We start from the raw sequence: 21,698 nt of genomic DNA on the forward strand, positions 1-21,698 counted from the left end.
TTTATCATGAGTTATGAATTATTTAATAGTTAAAATGACTTTAATTTTTGACATGATGTCACTTTTCTCTACATTTACTCCTCATGCAGGGAGAAAAAAGTGACTTGTGAAACGCAAAAATATGTTGTGGTTGTTTTGCTTTGATTTGTGGCCAATTTCAGTTTCATTTGATTGGATTTCATGTAAATTTCAATTAATGTCAATTTCTCAAATGCACAGTTGTGCCCTGACATGGCTGAGGTGAAGTGAAGACAAGCAAAGTCATTTAGCCTACTGATAAATAGCACTTTAATACACATCATTCCAGGTTTACAAGAACAATTTGTACACTTCAGATGGATATAATCATATGAATCTATTTTTGAATTAAATCATATTTGCATATTTATTTCTATCAAAGTTATGTCATTAATTTAACTAGGCTATACGTAGGCCCACACGGAATCTGAGCACGCAGAATTCTGCAGATTTTAGCCTATCATTGATTCTGTTTATTTACTTGTGTAAATGTGTGTAAATGTATATTTATTCAGTTGTTAAATTAATTTCAGGAATATTATTGACGAATATGGAAATATTCATTATTTATTTACAATACGGTTAGTACAACAATATTTTCAGTGTTTTAGTAGAGATATTATATGAGATTTTATTTACCAAATAAAGTGGATCTCATTGAATTTGCATTGTAAACATTCAATAAAAATTGAAAAAGGACTACTTCATATATTAAGGTTTCAATTATGATACTACCACAATCATTCTGCATAAATCTGCAGATTGTTAACAAAATTCTGTGCAGAAATAGTAAAAAAAAAAAAAGTCTGCAGATTCTGTCTAGCAATTTGTAATTGCTTCTTTGTTTGACGCTTTAAATGTCTAAAAACTCTAACCTCATTTATGGAGAAAGTCACAAAAACACCAAAATAAGTATAGTTATTTTAACTCCATTCTAGACTAATATTTACGCCAGATGACACCCGTTTTACTAGGCTAACTAACTTACTGTTACACTAAGCTAACGCTAAACATAACGATTTGATGTCATTTATCGAAGACTATTGAAATAAGATTTGTTTTTTTATAATGTAGTTTATACCGAGTTTCTTTGACTAACGTGTGAGTGTTAACTGTCGACTAAAGTACAAATTAAAAGTATTTATCTGACGTTTGTCTTTTTTATTATTATTTTTATTGCATAACAGGAACATCATACAACACCATACAAAAAATGAAACAAAAAAAAACTAATAATGCAATGGTAAAAAGCAAACAAAAAAACACAAAGTGTGTCTGGTGCGTAAACAGTCATTGGTCTGATGTCATTTCCTTATTCTTTAAAACATGAAATCCGGAAGTAATGCCTAAAATAAGCTCAGTTCGTTTAAAAAACAATCCTGTTTGTCTGATGAAGGTCAAGCGTCCAATGTGATTTTTAAAGATGACGGAATTCCTTATATTGTCGGTAAGAAAGCTCTTCTGGTTTAACTTACATTATAATGGTCTGGAAAAAGTTTTACAAGAGCAGTCAAGCTTACACATCGACGTGCATGTATTAAACTGATCCACTCAGTCTTGTCCATTTTTTTAAGCTACTGTGATTTTGATAGACGAGTCTGAAAGGGGTTAACAGTTTGACTTAAAACGTGTTTACATTTCCATGCGTTTATTAAGTTATGTAAATAACGTTAAGTTCTGTGTAGCCAAACTTTGCATCCAATAAACGTATTTTGTATGGAAGTGCATCCCATGTAGTGTAATGTTTTATACATAAATACAAGATTTCAAACGATTAACATGTATACTCTTTAAGGTAAAGATGAGTTTATACATCACTTGACAGAGTAACTTACCTTTTCTATACTTCTACTACATACTCTTCATACTAGGGCTGGGCTATATGACAAATCTCATATCATGAAAAAACTAATGATTACAGGTTGAGAAAAAAATTACAACCTCAAAATTTTGAGAGTTGATAATAGATTATATATATATATATATATATATATATATATATATATATATATATATATATATATATATATATATATATATATATATATACTGCCAGGTTGCACTAATTTATACAGATGCAAATGAACATGCATGGGCAATGGACCCTTTACACATTTGGGTGTTTCTCAGCAGTTTTCATCATAGTTGGTAAACTCAGAGTGCAGTGAATGGGAGAGTACAATAATTTTTTTTTACAATCCTAGTTTCTGCAATAAAAGGAAAAGCTGGTAAACTTATCAAGACTTTCAGAAAAAGGAAAACAATAGTGAGAGACTGATAACGGCAGCCAGAAGAGAGAATAATGTCAGATTTACTGACCTGCCCCAACACACACTGCATTACAAACATCTTGCACATTATTAATAATTATTTTTTGGAATTTGATGTAAAGATGATATAATACATATGTAAATACATATAAACATACATGCATTTAAAAAGAATCTAAATAATAAAAGTTTAAAGCATCTAAGATGCTGCTGACCATTAAACAGTCTTGTGAAAAGGATCCATACGTAGTTGTTTTTTGAACTTTAAGCAGTGAATTGATTGCATTTCTCTGACTCACAGGTCTTTATCATCCACCTTTCTTCCTGCGATCAGCATGACCCATGTGTTTTTGTATGGCACACTAAAGAAAGGCCAGCCAAACCACCCTGAACTCTTGAACTCTGACAATGGTCAAGCTGAGTTCATCACCTGTGCCCAAACCGTAGACAAATACCCATTGGTGATCGCCACCAAAGACAAATACCCCTTCCTGCTGAATTTGCCCGGCTCTGGACATCGGGTCTACGGTGAGATCTACAGGGTTGACCAGAAGATGCTGGAGTTTCTGGATGACTTTGAGGAATGTCCAGATCTCTACCAGCGCACCTCCATCCAGCTGGAGATCCTGAAGGAGAATGAAGAGTCTGGAGGAGTTGAGGAGGCTTTTGTTTACAGCAAAATTAATTATAAAGCTGACTGGCTCCACAAGCCCACATATAAACGTTATGATACCAACAGTGATTAAAGACATAAAGACAGGGCTACTGTACAGTGTTGCCAGCTCTTATGAGGTAAATACACACTTGACTCACTCACTATCTTTCAGTTTAGTCCCTGATTTATTGAGAAGGGTATAAGCGGAGGTTGGAGCCAGCTCCAAGTAAGTGGACCGTCGGGCCCCAAGTGGGCTGTACACACCTAGAGTTTTTGTTTATTTAATGTCTTATACATGACACGGAGTCCAATGTTGTGCTTTATGAATGTCTACACCTACCCCAACCCTAAACCCAACCTTACAGTAACCTGATGTGTTTTATTAATATCCGCTCCACCTACACCACCTAAACCCAACCTACTTGTGGTCACCCAACCTACTTGCAGTGTAATCCCTTCCACTTGGAGGTCTCCAGGCTGCAGCGATACCTACTTGGATTTATCAGTGGTCGCCTCAGAGGTATGATCCACTAATTACCTTGGCATATGTTTTATGTTTACAACCCAGCACTGGGAAATGCTCATACACACTCTCTCATTCACACACACGCTCATACACTTCAGCACAATTGTCCAATCCAATTTGATGCAGTTATTATTGATGTTTTGATCAAAGTGAACTTCAGAGAAACTTTAGTAATATAGTTTTCTGCTGGATCCCTGGACACGTATGGAAATGAACAAGCAGAAAAAACAGCTATAACAGAAAGAATAAAGGAGTGCAAAACCCCACCTTCAGATTTAAAGCCACTTATAAATGGCTATGTTTTTAAGAAATGGCAAGCTCTGTTTAAAAAAAAAATAAAACTTTCTGAAATCCAGCCTGTAGTAGGAAGAAAATTTAACATTTTTTTTAATCCAACATACGATGGAGTTGTTTACAAGATGCTGTATTGGACACAGGAGACTCACTCATGGATATTTACTAAAAAGAGAAGTTCCCTCAAAATGTCAGTATTGCAACAAAGACCAAAGTGTTAAGCATATACTTTTGTAATTCCTTAGTTTTCATGAAATTAGGCTTTCAAGTAAGTGATAAGCAGAATTATTTACTTCCTGTAGCTTTATTTTTGTTGTGACAGAGAAAATGAGTAAACTAGCAATCGCAGTGGAATGTTTTGCATTCATTTGCATTGTACAACATTTTTTAAGGACAGAAGAAAAAAAAAAAGATTTACAGTGTTTTTCCTTTTTTTTTAAACTAGAAATAAAAAAATGACAAAAAATATATATTTTTTTATATATATAATATATTTTTTAATGTTTACAATTGTTGTAATAACAGTAGCTCAACACAACTAATAATTCTATTATGGAAACTAGCTGTGTGATGCTTAACATTTTCATAACAATGTTCTGCTTTTTTCAATTTTTTATTAAGACAGTGAAATATTTGAGGGATGTTATACAGAGATTTGGAGGAGATAAAGTAAGGATGCACAGATATCAGTATCGGGTAGGTTGACACTTCATTATAATACTCGTATCAAACATGAAATGCCAAAACCACTCAACAGTAATTCACTACATGGAAGTGATTTGTTGTTCTACCTGACTTCATTGTGTTCATGTATTATATATTAATATATAATACTTATAATAAATATAATAATACTTATTATAAATATTGTCCTTATAAACAATCCGTATATAAAATACAGTATTAACAAATCCATAGGCTACTGAAGAATAAACCGAATATGCAATATAATCCTTGATTATATAATGTGTGAAGTCGTGGATGCGTGTCAGCACAAGGATAACTTATCTTTCATGCTTAATTATTAATCGATGCGAGGTTGTCAACAATGCGTGTATATTTTTGGCTTGTGATAGCCTTCTGTTAAAGATTTTTGTCTTCATCCTTGCTACAGGAAAAAAAAAAAAAAACCTCCTTTAAAATTAATTGCACTTTCATTGAAACCAAATCTAAGTAGTATCGGAATCAGTACTTGGTATCGGCGAGTACACAAATTAAAATGCTCATACTCGTATCAGTTTGTAAAAAAGTGGTACCGGTTCATCCCCAAGACAAAGTCTTGATCCATCCCTGAAAGTTTATTATCTGTTAATAAAAACAGTGTTACAAATGTTTCATATCAAAAAGCAGACATCTGAAAAGTGATTTACAGTCACCCTTTACCGTTTTATTTGCACGTGGTTGTTAATTTTGTAACCTGACTGTTCAGTTGGTGTTGTTTCACATATTAATTGTGTACCATGAAAATAAATATGATTTACGGCACTTTACTTTGCAAAGTAGCAGTTCTCAGGAACAATTTGCATGCTTAAACTGGAAATAAAAGGAGACGATCTATTTTTGTATTATATTTATGAAAATGAATAAAGCTGCATTTTGCTACCATCTTGAAACAAAATATGTTTTTTTCTTTATAACTTTTATGCTTTATACAAATTTATATATGTAATTTAACTTTATTTATTTATTTATTTATTTATTTACAGTAGTTATTTAGTTTGTTAAGCTTCACCATACCAACACGACAAATGTACAAAATACATGAAAACTGATAATTCATTCATTCATTTTCTTTTCGGCTTAGTCCCTTTATTAATCCGGGGTCGCCACAGCTGAATGAACCACCAACTTGTCCAGTATGTTTTTACAGAGCAGATGCCCTTCCAGCCGCAACCCATCTCTGGGAAATATACACACACACACTCATTCACACACATACACTATGGACAATTTAGCCTACCCAATTCACCTGTATCGCATGTCTTTGGACTGTGGGGGAAACCAGAGCACCCGGAGGAAATCCACGCGAATGCAAGGAGAACATGCAAACTCCACACAGAAACACCAACTGACCCAGCCGAGGCTCGGACCAGTGACCTTCTTGCTGTAAGGCGACAACTGATAATAATATTTAATTATTATTATAGTAGTAGTATATTACTTGAATATTAATAGTTTCAGACAATCATCACACTTGTAACTTCTGTGATTTCTGAAGGTTGTCCTCTTTTTGCATTGACATATTGGAAAAAAACAAATTTATAAATGTTGATATAAGTTAAGACTGGGGTCTCACAGTGACTTGGTGGTTAGCACTGTCGCCTCACAGCAAAAAGGTCACTGGTTCGAGTCCCAGCTGGATCAGTTGTCATTTCTGTGTGGAGTTTGCCCCGTGTTAGCGTGGCTTTGCTTCGGTTTCCCCCACAGTCCAAACACATGCGCTATAGGGGAATTGAATAAAGTAAACTGGCTGTAGTGTCCGTGTGTGTGTCCCAGTACTGGGTTAGGTTGTGGCTGGAATGGCGTCCGCTGTGTGAAACATATGCTGAATAATTTGGCGGTTCATTCCGCTGTGCTGACCCCTGATGAATGATGGGACTATGCTGAAGGAAAATGAATGAATGAATGAATGAATTCAGGCCATGTGTTGTGTGTCCCTCAACAGGAGCTAAATGTTGTTGGCTGATGTGAAATGCTGGTTAAATGAATGTTTGATTCTGGCTGGTGTTTCTGCAGGACGATCAGACAGCTGTCAGTGAAGCTCCACATCTGCTCAAACTCACCCGAGATACTCATAAAAGTGGCACATTCACACAACCAACGGACCAGAAACTCAAATACACACAATAACAATGGTGACGCAGTAGGTAGTGCTGTCGCCTCACAGCAAGAAGTTCGCTGGTTTGAGCCTCGGCTGGGTCAGTTAGCGTTTCTGTGTGGAGATTGCATGTTCTCCCTGCGTTCGCATGGGTTTCCTCACAGTCCAAACACATGTGTTACAGGTGAATTGGGTAAGCTAAATTGTCCGTAGTGAATGAGTGTGTGTGTGGATGTTTCCCAGAGATGGATTGCAGCTGGAAGAGCATCCGCTGCGTGAAACATGTGCTGGATAAGTTGGTGGTTCATTCCGCTGTGGTGACCCCTGATTAATAAAGGGACTAAGTCGAAAAGAAAATGAATGAATAATAATGTTTGATTGCAGATATAGAGAGCGACCGCCAGATGCCGCCAGTTCAGCACTTACACTGAACATAACAGCTAAAGCTACACTCAGATAATTATTGTAATGGCTGTAAACTTTCTAGTACTTAAATGTTTTATACTTAGATATTGAAGGTAGTGTAACAAGATTGTCTTTTCTGGCTCTGTTTCAGAAGTTGGCTTATGTCACTGTTTTGAGTCACTATATAGCTTAATAAACTTAGATTATGTATGTATATTTGTATTGCATATTTGCACATTATTTAAGAGTGGAGCATGAGCCCATGCCTTGAGAGTATTGCACATTTGCACTTGTTATGAAAGCCTTGTGATTACCCTTACAAAAAAACCCCGCAGGAATATTATGCAGATTTCCTACAGGATTTTCAGCTCATTTTCCTGTAGGAATACCTGCAGGAAGTTTATGCAGGGATTATTCCTGCAGGAATTACAATCCTACAGGTCTATTAAAATATACAGTTCCAGCAGGATTATCGTGCAGGACAGATATGAAGTTAGAGAAATTTCACAATGAAACAATGTATTTTGACAATTTTTTATTCAAATTGTAAAAAAAAAAAAAAAAAACCGGGGAATAAAAGAAAAAAGTAGACCAAAGCAGAATCCAATTCACAGCAGGCTGCATTTACTCCATTTCCCTAAAAAAAAGTAAAGAAAGTAAGTGGTATAGTTGGTGTAGTGCAGAATGCAGTCTGTACAGTATAAAAAGCATTACAGCAATGAATCCCCATAAACAACCAATGCATCTTTTTCACAAAACTGTTATGTGTTTAATGGTCATCAGCATCCTAAATACCTTAACGTTTTTAATATTTAGATTTTTTAAATGTATGTACATTTATATGTATTTATGTAAAATATAATCTTAGCGTCAAATTACAAAAAAAACAAATGATCGCTTATGCGAGGAGTATTTAATGAAGTGTCTATGGGGACTGGATCGTAGATCTGACATCATTCCCTCTTCAGGCTGCCGTTACCAGTCTCACACTATTTTATTTTCCTTTTTCTGTAAGTCTTGATAACACCATCCTGGAGTTTTTCTTTTATTATTTCATCAGATAGAATTGTAAAAAAAAAAAATTGTTGTACTCTCCAATTCACAAATGTGATAATAAAAATGTGTGTGTGTGTGTGTGTGTGTGTGTGTGTGTGTGTGTGTGTGTGTGTGTGTGTGTGTGTGTGTACAAATTATTACCTTACTTGTAACTTGTGCTCATAATTTAATTTTTCCGAGTGCTGCCATGATAACTTTTATTGGTACATCTGGAAATTTCTTCTGTGCTGTGTCTGTAAATTCCCCTCTCCTGAACATCCTCCTCCTGAGAGTTTCTTTGTTGTCTAAAGAGAAATAAATACTTAAAAAATACTTAAAAAGTTGAAAATACATATCTTCAATCATGATTAGGCATGGGCCGGTAAAAGTTTCTGGTGGTATGATAACTTTGGATAAAAATATCACGATATTGTGATTACTGCTCTAAAATAAGTTATTTTTATATATCAGAGTAAAAAAAACAACAACTTAAACACAATATATTTTATTTTAGGATAGATTTTAAATATTTTGTAACAGTAAACATGTCAGGCTAAATAATTACAATAAATCATTGACTTCTGCTGGCTTCATTAGTTTCAAAAACACAGATTTCATTACAACACATAAAAACCTTTACAAAAACCTTAGAAAAGGTCTAAAACTGTGGCTGGTGAACTTTCATCCTCATGGGCAACATCCACAACATCTCCAGGTTCAAAGTTATTTTTCAGTAGGTTCTTTTTAGGAACAATGTCAGGTCGGTGGCTCCTCCCTTCATTCCACTAGGACCAATGTTTTGCCCATTTTCTAAGATAGACAGTGTGTCCTACAGGATTTTATAATTCCTGCAGGACAGCAGCTATCCTGCAGGTGAAAAATTTAAATCCTTCAGGATTCCTGTAAAAAGTTCTGCATGATTCTAAAACCTGTAGGAATTGCCTGCACATATTGTCATTTTGTCCTGCAGGATTTCATAATTCCTACAGGATACCAGCAGGTTCCTGCAGAAAAAATGAAAATCCTGCAGTATTCCTGTAGGCTATTTTTGTAAGGGTATTGAGCTTACCGGCTACCAAAGGGGTCTTTTATATGTTAATTGTTTGATATCCCTTGTGTGGGTAAAGGTTATGAATGTCCATTTGTCTCTCAGCCTGACCAGCTAAGACCAGCCTGGAAATAGCCAAACCCCTCTAAAGCCAGGCTAGTCGACAAGCTAAAACCAGCCAACCGGCTTAGTTGGTTGGTTGGTTTAAGCGGGTCTTTTGAGCGGGGAAAAGGCAGACTTTGAATGAAGTGAAGTTCATTTTTTTTCTCAGAACGATAATAATATTATTAATAATAACGTTTTGTTTGTTTGACATATTTTTTGAGAATAAACTCTGGTTTTTGAGAATAAACTCTGGTTCACGCTCCTACACACTAGGTGGCGAAAATACACCTTATCCTGCTAATACACCGAAGGAGAAAAATGTAGTTGGGCTCTCTTTGCGTGTTAATTCGCTGCTGTTGAAACATTCGCGTGACCTTTATGAATGAAAATATACCTTATACTGTCGGTAAGAAAAGCTCATTTGTCTTTTGGTTTAGATGTGATTTGGTTGGAAAGTCAAGTTCGGCGTTTACATGAGATTCAGTCCATCAGCAATGGCTTAAGATCGTCGATGGTGTCATAAACATGTTTATTTTTGCATACTCTTATCATGTCAATAAAACGGAAAGGTAATCGTCAGATCTGTGCATAATATACTGTATATTCAAGAATACGTTAACATATTTTATTGAACTACATCGCATTTGGTGTAACGGTTTATGCATAAACACAAACCGTTATACGACAACGTTAAACATTCATCATGCTGTTTCAGAGATGAGTGTTTATATCTCACTTGAGCACAGTATTTCAGCTTTTATATATATTTTTACATCAAGAATTTTGTAAGATATATAATACAAAACAAATGGCAAAAGTAGTATTAAAAGCATGTTTGATTTGCCTTCATATATTCGATGGATTTACTTTGTAATCTTATATTATAATTTTTTTTCTTTTTTAAATTAGTTTATTCTGTTTTTGTTTTATTTTTCCTCATACTTTTTTTTTATTTCTTTAGACAAGCCCCTTTTATTTTTTTTCTTCTCAGACTCCTAGTAGAAATCCAGTCACAGAATCATGCCTTTAATACCACACAGATGAATTAACAATGATTGCTTTAGTGAATTGATTGTGTCCTCATTATATGTCTCTCTGACCCACAGGTCTTAATCATCAACATTATAATCATTCCTGCAGTCCGAATGGTTCATGTATTTGTGTACGGCTCGCTAAAGAAAGGCCAGCCAAACCACCCTGAACTCTTGAACTCTGACAATGGTCAAGCTGAGTTCATCACCTGCGCCCGAACCGTAGACAAATACCCGCTGGTGATCGCCGGCAAGTACAACATCCCCTTCCTGCTGAATGTGCCTGGCTCTGGACATCGGGTCTACGGTGAGATCTACATGGTTGATCAGAAGATGCTGGAGTACCTGGACTGGTTTGAGAAATGTCCAGATCTCTACCAGCGCACCTCCATCCAGCTGGAGATCCTGAAGGAGAATGAAGAGTCTGGAGGAGTTGAGGAGGCTTTTGTTTACAGCACTACTACATATGAGCCTGATTGGCTCCAAAAGCCCACATATGAGAGTTATGATACCAACGGTGATCATGGACTGAAATTTGTGCCTCGAGAGGAGAGGAAAGGTGATTTACTTGTAGATCTGGGTCTATACCATTAAGCTGGATTAGCTGATTAGCAGTTAAGTTTCAGTTTAGTTTGCACCAATCGTGGGTTTTAGGTACCATGAAGGCAGCTTGACTTTAATTACTTGCTGCTAACCTGCTCTAGGTAAGATTATTATATCTACAATAGTCTAGATAAATTAGAAAATGGCATTTTCATCTAAAAACGCCCATGTCTACATTATCATTTTCAATTCGTTTTATCATCCACTCTAAAATGACTGAAAACCTTTTAGTTCATGTACTGCGCATGCACACAGACGCAAGATGCTTTTACCTGCATCACATCCGCCTGCTGTTTATTTACTTTCTCTTTGAAATGTTGCGGCAAAATGTCACAACTGTGGGCTGTTTCTGCTGCTGAACAATGTTTAGTTAACACTAAACATTCCCTGTCTTTTGACAGGAGGCAAAAACTAATCATATTGATGTTGTTAGCTCACATTGCTAGTTTTGTGCTTAATTTATCTGTGCATGTCATTAAGACATAAAAGTTTGCCCTTGTAATCTAAAGTTGAAATCTGAAAAAGCACTTCCTGTTTGTTTTCAGTTAAATCAGGTCAGTCTGACTTAATCACGCCCCTCCAGATGTCAGTTTTGGTAACAAACAGAAATGGTGAGCAGGAAAAGTTGTAATAACTCGTCTAAGACCCTTTCTCCAATCTTTCTAAATCAAATACCTACTTTACTACATCCAATCAGCTTGCAGTAGAAAAAAACAAGCCACGCCCACTGTTTTCTAATTTAATATTTCGTTTTCTAGGAACTGTAGCTGCGTCCCAATTCGCATGCTATCCATCCTAAATAGTATTTGAAAGTAGAATTAGTATGTCCCAAATCGTAGTATGTTGAAAAGAGTATGCCAAAGGTTCCCGTATGGTTTACTATTTCCGGTAAAAAACTCGAAGTGTGGAAGCGTCCATATTCTAACCGCTGATATTGCCCACAATACATTGCGCGAAGGACGTGAATTTGATTTAGAACTACAAACGCGGCTGAAAAGTGTAAATAAACTACAAACATGATGAGACCAACCGTCAAGTAGAGAGGCTCGGTAAAGATGTTTGTATGACTATTAATTAATATCTAGGCCACTGGAACATGTTTAAATCGCGTTTTCTGTGTTATATTTCATCTGCAACAACAATACTGAACTTATATAAAGACGTGTTTGGACATTAACGTCTGAATGCAGAATTATCCAAACACCTGAGGAGATTTCTCTGCATGAAAGACTGGTGAATGGGAGATTAACTTGCTGCTGCTGCTTCTCCAATAAGGTAGGGAATTAAATATGAAAGAAATGTGGATGTTTGACAAGGCTCATAACTAAGCAACACAACGATCTGTTAACAAGGAAGTAGTATGTCCCAAAAGCTTGCATACTCTTCTGTTACACACTCAAAAGTGTGTACTTTTCCTTCACAAAAAAATTACATACTTTTAGGGTGTAGTATAAGTATGCGAATTGGGACGCAGCATGTGTCAATACAAAAGGTTGCAGCTTCCGCTTTATGCCGACTTGAATACAGAATCCAAAACACCTGCTTTACAACGTCGTCCACCATGTTGGCTGAATTAGTCAGATGACTAAAAATGCATCATCGATTTTGAAAGTGTCTGTCTTCACAGTTCACACTGCAACACGAAAACGATTATTTCAGATTTATCCACATGGGGTCATGTCCACTTGCATATGTTTTTGTTTAAAATTCTCTCCGTATTGACCTTTCGTACACAAAAGGACGTTGTTTGCTAGCATTTTCCGTCAACGTTTAACGCCTCGTGACTAAATAAAGGGCATCAATGTGATCGTGCACACCAACGTGCAAAACACTAGGCATAAAAGCGTTATTTTTAAGAAACGCCTCATACTCGTTTTTTTGTTTTGTTGCGCCGTGTCAAAACCTTCTCCTCCAATCAGATTGGCACCTTTGTTCATCTGCACGGAGCTGCTGAAGTTACTGTAAACAGCACTTGGAGGCGCTCTAGAGCAAAACTAACAATGTGAGCGCACATTGAAGAAGATGCCCCGCGGTGACATGAACGTGGAGCTGCTTATTGCACTGGTGAACAATAATCATTTCTTCAATCAATAATCATCACTAGAGCTGCAACTTGAACCATCCATGCGTGTTCGAATCGCCAGTAACTTTAACAACAAGCGTGTCAACTTTCTTCTTCTTCTTCTGTTACAAGCAGGTGTCAGAAGCTTAAAGTTGTGTATCACCATCTAACATCAAGGAGTGATTTTGCATACTCTTCTGCTCGACACCAGTGAAAATCACTTGGGTTTGAAACCGGAAAAACGTCTCAAAACACTGACGATAAACGAAAAACGAAAAGCGTCCCGGTGTGTACGAGCCTTGCGACACAATTTTTAGGAAACGAAAACATATCATTTTAAGAACGCTGTCCAAAGTGGATAGATTTAAATATGAACCTAATTTTGGAGTCTCTGTAAACCAATGCAGTATTATCAACTAAACAAACTCACTTCGCCAACACTAATAATGCAAAATAATGTCCATCTTTTACTGAATTACACCGACTCTCTCTTCTATCTTCACATGTTCATGATTTAAAGCCTGAGTAAACAGATAAAGTTGACGATCAGCGTCTTCATGGTACCAATAAAGCCTGACCACACTGGAATATGTATATATATGCAATATGTATAAATATTGTCAACTAATCCTGAGGTTGTTTAGCCAGAATCATGGTACAGAACAGGCCCAGGCTTCAGAATTAATGTTTACCACCACATTAGTGTAATTTACCAGTCAGAAATGTTGCTGCCTTATAACAGATCATGAGTTATGAAGGATTTAACAGTTAAAATGCTTTTAATATTTGGCATTTTAAGCACTTTTCTCTTCAATTACTCATGCATTAGATCTTGATTAATATAAATAAAAAAAAAAAAAAAACAAATATATATATATATATATATATATATATATATATATATATATATATATATATATATATATATATATATATATATATATATATATATACACGTTGCAAATAAGTGATAACTTTGTGAAGCACAGAAGCAATATTTTGTTTACTTTGATTTGAGAGCCAGACCAGTGTAAAAACAAGAATTTAATTTTCATTGTGTCTTTGATTGCATTTCATTTAACTCTATTGTCAGTTTCATTTCATAAATGCACGCTGGAACCTGACATTAGTAGAGCACAAAAGATTAATTTAGTTTTCTTTCCTTTGTATTGTGACTTCATTCAGTGTATAAAAAGGTCTATTTTGTATTTCAATTAAATTTAAATGACTTTAATGTAAGTATTATTTGATTTCAATTCCGTTAATAAGGACACAAGCTAAACAAAGTCATTTACATCAGTGATATATAACACTTTAATCACAAAATACCAGATTCACAGTTTCAATGATTCAGATGGAGACGATCTTAGAAATCTATTTTGCAATACATCATATTTGCATAATTATGTATAAAATTAATATGTTGTGCTTTAATAAAGCAAACATTCCAGTTCTGTACATCTCGGGATCAGATCTGTCTGTCAATCAGCTGTACAAGTGTGTTATTCCTTTGCACTTTACAATAAAAATCATTTATCCTGAAGCTTTTCATTGTTGCGTCATCCTAAAATCAGAGTAAATGAAGACAAACGCAGCACATCTACTGTAGTATAGATATGGATTTATTCCAAACATAGTCAAACATACAGTACACTTCCGCCAACATATAATCCATATTGTGTGTGTTTTTGTTTCAATATATATTTATATATATGTGCATTAAGAAAGATTTAAAATGCTTAAAAAAAGGGGAGAGGAATCATTTTGGCACTGGAGCAGTCTGGAGAAAAGGCAGCGCTTCCTTCAGAGAGAAACTGCTCGTGTTTTCAGGACAGAATAAACAGGATCGGTTCACAGTTCGTATCAAAAACGAGTATAAAAAGGCCGTCCTGTTAAAAAAAAGGGCAGGAGTGAAGTAGAAACACTGGCCAGCAGAGATCAAGCTTTAGGAGATCCAGAAGCCCAGCCCAAACAACACACAGATACTGCAGAAAACACATCCAGATCCATTCAACTCCGCACAAATAAAAATATAGTGTAAAATTAAGACAAAAAAAGTTAATTAGTTCTAAAAATGGACTTTGAACGTTTTGATTTGCATCAAAAACTCAATAATGAAAATAAAAATAAACTATTTTTGGTCCTTGTGACATTTTCTGACTCATTTATCTAAATATTTCACTGTAATGTAGAAGTATTTATGGTCCATTTTCTAATAAAGGGGTAGTTCACGCAAATATGTCCTCATCCGCCACTTGTTCCAGACCTGTTAGAGTTTCTTTCTTCTGTTGAACACAAAGCTGAAGTATGCTGGAAAAAACAGCCATTGATTTCAAAAGTATTTGTGTTTTTACAATGAAAGTCAATGGTTACAGGTTTTTAGCATTCTTCAAAATATCTTCATTTGTGTTTAACAGTAGAAAGCAACTCATAAAGAGTAGTGATGGGTAGCAAGTGCATTTGAATTTTTGGTTGAACTATCCCTTTAAACAAAACAAACATGTTCTTAAAGGGACAGTTCACCCAAAAACAGAGATTTCTGTAGTCATTTACAAGACAAGATGAGTGTGTTGGAGCAAAGCACGCTGTAAAATGCAATTAGTTACTATTAATAAACAAAGTGAGTAAACCTGAACTAAATGCACAACTTAATTTAGATAATTAAGCACGTAGTTTATTTATTTAATAAGTTTAAGGCAACAGGTTTACTCACTTTTTAAAGTAGACTCAACTAAATGCTTTTTTACAGTACAGCCATTGATTTCTATAGTATCTATGGATCCTACTGTGGAAGTCAATGGTTACAGGTTTCCAGCATTCTTCAAAATATCTTCTTTTGTGTTTAACAGAAGGATTTAAACCACTTGAGGGAGAGTAAATAGTAAGTAAATCTTCATTTTTGAGTGAACTATCCCTTTAAACACAATAAACAGTTCATGTTTGTTCTTAAAGGGACAGTTCACCCAATAAACAGACATCTCTGTTGTCATTTACAAAACAACATGAGTATGTTGGAACAAAAGCACACTGTAAACGCAATTAGTTACTATAATTAAATAAAGCGAATAAACCTGAACTAAATGCACAACTAAATTTTGATAATTATGAATATAGTTTGTTTATTTAATAATTTTAAGGCAACAGGTTTACTCACACACTCAACTACTTGCTTTTTTACAGTACAGCCATTGACTTCTATAGTATCTATGGATCCTACTATGGAAGTCAATGGTTACAGGTTTCCAGCATTCTTCAAAATATCTTCTTTTGTGTTCAACAGAAGGATTGAACCCACTTGAGGGAAAGTAATTAGTGAGTAAGTTTTCATTTTTCAGTGAACTATCCCTTTAAACACAATAAACAGTTAATATATGTTCTTAAAGGGACAGTTCACCCAATAAACAGACATTTCTGTTGTCATTTACAAAACAACAGGAGTATGTTAGAACAAAAGCACACTGTAAAGCGCAATTAGTTACTATAATTAAATAAAGTGAATAAACCTGAACTAAATGCACAACTAAATTTTGATAATTATGAATATAGTTTGTTTATTTAATAATTTTAAGGCAACAGGTTTACTCACACACTCAACTAAATGCTTTTTTACAGTACAGCCATTGACTTCTATAGTATCTATGGATCCTACTGTGGAAGTCAATGGTTACAGGTTTCCAGCATTCTTCAAAATATCTTCTTTTGTGTTTAACAGAAGGATTGAAACCACTGAGTAAATAGCGAGTAAGTTTTCATTTTTGAGTGAACTATCCCTTTAAACACAATAAACAGTTAATATATGTTCTTAAAGGGACAGTTCACCCAATAAACAGACATTTCTGTTGTCATTTACAAAACAACAGGAGTATGTTGGAACAAAAGCACACTGTAAACGCAATTAGTTACTGTAATTAAATAAAGTGAATAAACCTGAACTAAATGCACAACTAAATTTTGATAATTATGAACATAGTTTGTTTATTTAATAATTTTAAGGCAACAGGTTTACTCACACACTCAACTACTTGCTTTTTTACAGTGCAGCCATTGACTTCTATAGTATCTATGGATCCTACTGTGGAAGTCAATGGTTACAGGTTTCCAGCATTCTTCAAAATATCTTCTTTTGTGTTCAACAGAAAGATTGAACATACTTGAGGGAGAGTAATTAGCGAGTAAGTTTTCATTTTTGAGTGAACTATCCCTTTAAACACAATTAACAGTTAATGTTTGTTCTTAAAGGGACAGTTCACCCAATAAACAGACATCTCTGTTGTCGTTTACAAAACAACATGAGTATGTTGGAACAAAAGCACACTGCAAAACGCAATTAGTTACTATAATTAAATAAAGCGAATAAACCTAAACTAAATGCACAACTAAATTATGATAATTATCAATATAGTTTGTTTATTTAATAATTTTAAGACAACAGGTTTACTCACACACTCAACTACTTGCTTTTTTACAGTACAGCCATTGATTTATATAGTATCTGTTTTCCCCACTATGGAAGTCAATGGTGACAGGTTTCCAGCATTCTTCAAAATATCTTCTTTTGTGTTTAACAGAAGGATTGAAACCACTAAGAGCAGGCATGTCCAAGCTCGGTCCTGGAGGGCCGGTGTCCTGCAAAGTTTAGTTCCAACCCCAATCAGACACACCTGGGCTAGCTAATCAAGCACTTACTAGGCTTTCTAGAAACAACCGTGCAGGTGTGTTGAGGCAAGTTGGAGCTAAAATCTGCAGGACACCGGCCCTCCAGGACCGAGTTTGGACATACCTGACTAAGAGTAAATAGCGAGTAAGTTTTAATTTTTGAGTGAACTATCCCTTTAAACACAATAAACAGTTAATATATGTTCTTAAAGGCACAGTTCTCCCAATAAACAGACATCTCTGTTGTTATTTACAAAACAACATGAGTATGTTGGAACAAAAGCACACTGTAAAATGCAATTAGTTACTATAATTAAATAAAGTGAATAAACCTGAACTAAATGCACAACTTAATTTTGATAAATTTGCACATAGTTAATTTACTTAACTTTAAGGCAACAGGTTTACTCAACCAATCGCTTTTTAGTAGGAACAAAAAATATTAAAAAGTTAATGGCTGTTTTTTTTCTTCAACATTCTTCAGAATATCTTCCTTTGTGTTTAACAAAAGAAATAAGTTTTTTAGAAACGCATGAATTAAATAATGACAGAATTGTCATATTTGGGTGAACTGTCCCTTTAAGAAAAGAAAAACTAAAACAAACATACAACAAAAATCTATCTTTCCCATGTCAGTTATAAGTTCTGCACATCTTTTGCCATTTTCTAAAGACTCAAAAGCATCAACACTACATCTGAATCTGAATCTGATGTTTAATATGAAGCTGAGGTGTTTCTGCGTGTAAAAATCAGGAAACCGTCGCAATAAACCAATGGCTCACATTCACTGCAGCATCCATAAAAACACTTACAAAAGCACTGTCACAAATAATCCACTTCACATTCATCATAACCATCTTCATGTTGAGTGTGTTCCTGACAGCACCGTTTCACACTGACGTCTGTGTGTGTGTGTTTCTGCTTTACTTCACATCTGAACCCGTCAGAGTATTCTGAGACGGTCAATAGAGTTAGGAATGGGGGATGAAGCAGATAGAAAGAGGACCTGATTGAGGACAGACGTGTCTTTGGTCAGTACACCAGCGGATCTTTCCGGCTGGAGGAGCGAAGGACACTGGAGGAGCAGGTGGCGCTGCGGATCACCTCCATCCACCTGACACAAACACACACACAAAATCAATCATAATCATTATTTTCTATCAATTATTTTATTGTGTGTGTGTGTGTGTGTGTGTGTGTGTGTGCGTGTGTGTGTGTGTGTGTGTGTGTGTGTGTGTGTGTGTGTATACATATAGTGGAAGTCAAATATGGTTGATTCGCCCTCCTGTGATTTATTTTTCCCAAATACTGTTTAACAGAGCAAGGATTTTTTCAGTGTTTCCTATAATATTTTTTCTTCTGCAGGAAGTCTTATTTGTATTTTATAATAATTCTGACTTATGTTAAAATATAAAATATAAGGTATAATATATATAAATGTTAATAAGCATTTTTAAAAGGTTTTAATTAAAATATTTTATAAATTAATATACATTTTTTGATGATTCATAATATATATTTTCATGATAAATTATTATAAAATGTATTCAAATTTAAAAGTACAGCTTTGTATCTTTTTATTTTTTATTTGCATTATTTATCTGTAAACAATATATTTTTGTAGTACATTTTTGCAATTAACAATAAAATGCTAATTAAATAATACAAGTTTGTATTTACTTTCATTTTGGTTGTTTTGTTTGCTTTTAAATGTTTACAAATATAAATATATAAATAAATAAATAAATTAAATATATAAATTAAAAAATATATATATATAAAATAAATAACATAAATAAATAAATAAATATATATATATATATATATATATATATATATATTATATATATATATATATATATATATATATATTATATATATAAAATATATATAGAAATAAATAACATATAAATAATATATTAAATAATATATATAATAATATAAATATATATGTAAATAAATATAAATATATATGTAAATAAATATAAATATATATGTAAATAAATATAAATATATATGTAAATAAATATGTCAAGGAAACAGTAGTGAGAGTACGCCCTTAATTTGGGACAACAGGAATTGTGTGGAAACCATACCCGTCAACCCTCGTTTTTTCCTGGGATTCTCCTGTATTTTACAGTTCTATCCCACTATCATCTCATAAAGGTATTTTCCCACATTTCTCCCATATTTTTAATCTTTCTATGAAGGGTGGGAATAAATATCCTCCCTATACGTAACCCATACACTGAAAAAACTGTTGCAAACAAATTAAATTTAATAATGTTCAACTTCATTTGTTTGTTTAAATTCAGCCCAAATAAATTGTTTCCAACCACTTAACGTAAATAAATTAAGTAAATCCAAAGAATCATCTTTGAATATTTTTTTCAGTGTACCGTCAGATCATCAGGGGATGCCCCTTGCTCTTAAATGCGAGTCTGTTCTGTGCTTTTGTTTTATTTAGGCATAAAAACACTTCAATTTTTTTTTTAAATGGCGGGATTCCCTTCCTTTTCATTACAGGTGCCGTTGCCCCTCCTATGCAATTCTCAAAACAGTCAGTTCATGTAGCGGTGCGTGACTGTCAGACATGTGACATGTCTTAAACATGGCGATCTTGGTGGGTTTTCTTTAAAACACAACTAATTTTGAGCATAAACAGTTAGGAAAGCAGTCAAATGCTTTCATTATCGATCTGGGCATTTTTAAAGTGACACCTCTGTTATTTAATGTAATCAATGAAAACTCTAAATGAGAGATTTATTCTCTGCTCTTTAATCAGAATGTTTATATTATACAGTGAAGAAATGATTCATGAGATTTGATAACTTGATTCAATGTCTTTTTAATAGCTATTCATTTCAATAGTCTAAACCAGTTTCCCAACCCTGTTCCTGAAGGCACGCCAACAGTACACATTTTCATCCTCTCCCTAATCAAACACACTTGAAACAACTCATCAGAACATTAGAAGAGACTCCAACACCTGAAGTTAATGGGTCAGATGAGGGAGACATCCAAAACATGAACTGTTGGTGTGCCTCCAGGAACAGGGTTGGGAAACACTGGTCTAAACTGTCATTTATTTGCAGCTAGTGTATATGTTTGCTATTATATCCTTTGTAAATTATAATAATTAATAATAGTAAAATAATAAAAACATATCACTGACCATTTCAACTGTTTATTTACAATGAAACAGCTCCAGATTTAATAATATGGGGATTTTTTGGGAGGTGGGGGAGGTATTCCTTAATTTTACATTCAAAGGTTTTCCCAGAGATGGGTTGCGGCTGGAAGGGCATCCGCTGTGTAAAACATATGCTGGATAAGTTGGCGGTTCATTCCGCTGTGGCGACCCCAGATTAATAAAGGGACAAAGCCGACAAGAAAATGAATGGATGAATGAATGTTCACAATGAAACAGCTCCAGATGTAGTAATTTGGGGATTTTTTGGGGAGGTAGGGGAGGTATCCCTTAATTTTACATACAAATGTTCACAGGTACGGCGGAAACCAGCCTTTTTCAGTGTGATATTTGTGTACCTCTCAAACGTGTACTCGCTCTCCGATCTGAAATAATAGACGTGTGATTTGAAATGCAGCTTGAAGACGTAATCCTTGTGGATGTTTTCTGACTCTGAGGGAATGGTGATGGAGTAACCCAGCAGAGGGAGACTGGCCAGTGGATACTCATCCTGCAAACACACACGCACACGTTAAACACACATATAACACACACACATCGCCTCAGAGAAGCGCCGCTCACCTGGTGTGTCTTGTAGAAGAACAGACTGAAGTTTGTGAAAACCACCCATAACTTCTGCCAGCCGTTGCTGTTCTTGAACTTCCTCAGCAGATTACCAGACAACTGATTCTGAAACACACACACACACACGCACACACACACACACACACACACACACACACACACACACACACACACACACACACACACACACACACACACACACACACTGAGAAAACAGTCAGAAAACACAACACAACCAGGGCCCAGAATTGACTGACACACACCATATTTCCTAGTGAATATGCTAGAAAATATGACGAAATATATGAGTTTGAGAAGTGTTTATTATTTTCAGAAATCTAATTTTTTTGCAACGGAGGTCTTCAACATGCAATGTAAAAGCACAATTTCTAAATGT

The 21,698-nt window shown here is 34.7% G+C and overlaps 3 protein-coding genes across 6 annotated transcripts in view; 2 read left to right on the forward strand and 1 right to left on the reverse strand.

The window, feature by feature from the left end:
• Nucleotides 1-1,356: 1,356 nt before the first annotated feature.
• Nucleotides 1,357-5,368, forward strand: LOC130220631 (gamma-glutamylaminecyclotransferase C-like). Of its 4 annotated transcripts, XR_008836213.1 has the most exons (4): nucleotides 1,357-1,465; nucleotides 2,590-3,080; nucleotides 3,391-3,463; nucleotides 4,385-5,368. XR_008836213.1 is itself a non-coding variant. In XM_056452862.1 (3 exons), exon 2 carries the CDS (start codon nucleotides 2,624-2,626, stop codon nucleotides 3,032-3,034), a length of 411 nt encoding a protein of 136 aa, XP_056308837.1. In that variant the 5' UTR covers nucleotides 1,357-1,465; nucleotides 2,590-2,623; the 3' UTR covers nucleotides 3,035-3,080; nucleotides 3,391-5,368. The 4 variants fall into 4 exon arrangements, 2 of the variants coding, with proteins under 2 accessions (XP_056308837.1, XP_056308826.1); XR_008836211.1 differs by having other exon boundaries at nucleotides 2,590-3,463; XM_056452862.1 differs by having other exon boundaries at nucleotides 3,391-5,368.
• Nucleotides 5,369-9,354: 3,986 nt separating this feature from the next.
• Nucleotides 9,355-13,711, forward strand: LOC130220653 (gamma-glutamylaminecyclotransferase C-like). Its single transcript, XM_056452876.1, has 2 exons — nucleotides 9,355-9,580; nucleotides 10,281-13,711. The coding sequence occupies exons 1-2, from the start codon at nucleotides 9,557-9,559 to the stop codon at nucleotides 10,797-10,799; spliced, it is 543 nt and encodes a 180-aa protein (XP_056308851.1). The 5' UTR covers nucleotides 9,355-9,556; the 3' UTR covers nucleotides 10,800-13,711.
• A 763-nt stretch (nucleotides 13,712-14,474) lies between these two features.
• farp1 (FERM, RhoGEF (ARHGEF) and pleckstrin domain protein 1 (chondrocyte-derived)) overlaps nucleotides 14,475-21,698 on the reverse strand; it is a 118,514-nt gene continuing 111,290 nt past the window's right edge. Inside the window, exons 24-26 of the mRNA XM_056453920.1 lie at nucleotides 21,299-21,406; nucleotides 21,076-21,227; nucleotides 14,475-18,640 (exon numbers count right to left, since the gene is read on the reverse strand). Coding sequence (XP_056309895.1) covers nucleotides 18,559-18,640; nucleotides 21,076-21,227; nucleotides 21,299-21,406 — 342 coding nt within the window. The 3' untranslated portion in view covers nucleotides 14,475-18,558. The remainder of the gene's footprint in view (nucleotides 18,641-21,075; nucleotides 21,228-21,298; nucleotides 21,407-21,698) is intronic.

Source organism: Danio aesculapii, chromosome 1 (genome assembly GCF_903798145.1).
Source record: "Danio aesculapii chromosome 1, fDanAes4.1, whole genome shotgun sequence".
Classification (NCBI taxonomy): Eukaryota; Metazoa; Chordata; class Actinopteri; order Cypriniformes; family Danionidae; genus Danio; species Danio aesculapii.

Bases quoted from the DNA above. Each gene is read 5' to 3' on its own strand.
- LOC130220631 (XM_056452851.1), top strand. From the start codon at position 2,624: ATGACCCATGTGTTTTTGTATGGCACACTAAAGAAAGGCCAGCCAAAC.
- LOC130220653 (XM_056452876.1), top strand. From the start codon at position 9,557: ATGAAAATATACCTTATACTGTCG. The intron at 9,581-10,280 runs GTAAGAAAAGCT...TCTGACCCACAG, and splicing joins AAATATACCTTATACTGTCG to GTCTTAATCATCAACATTAT.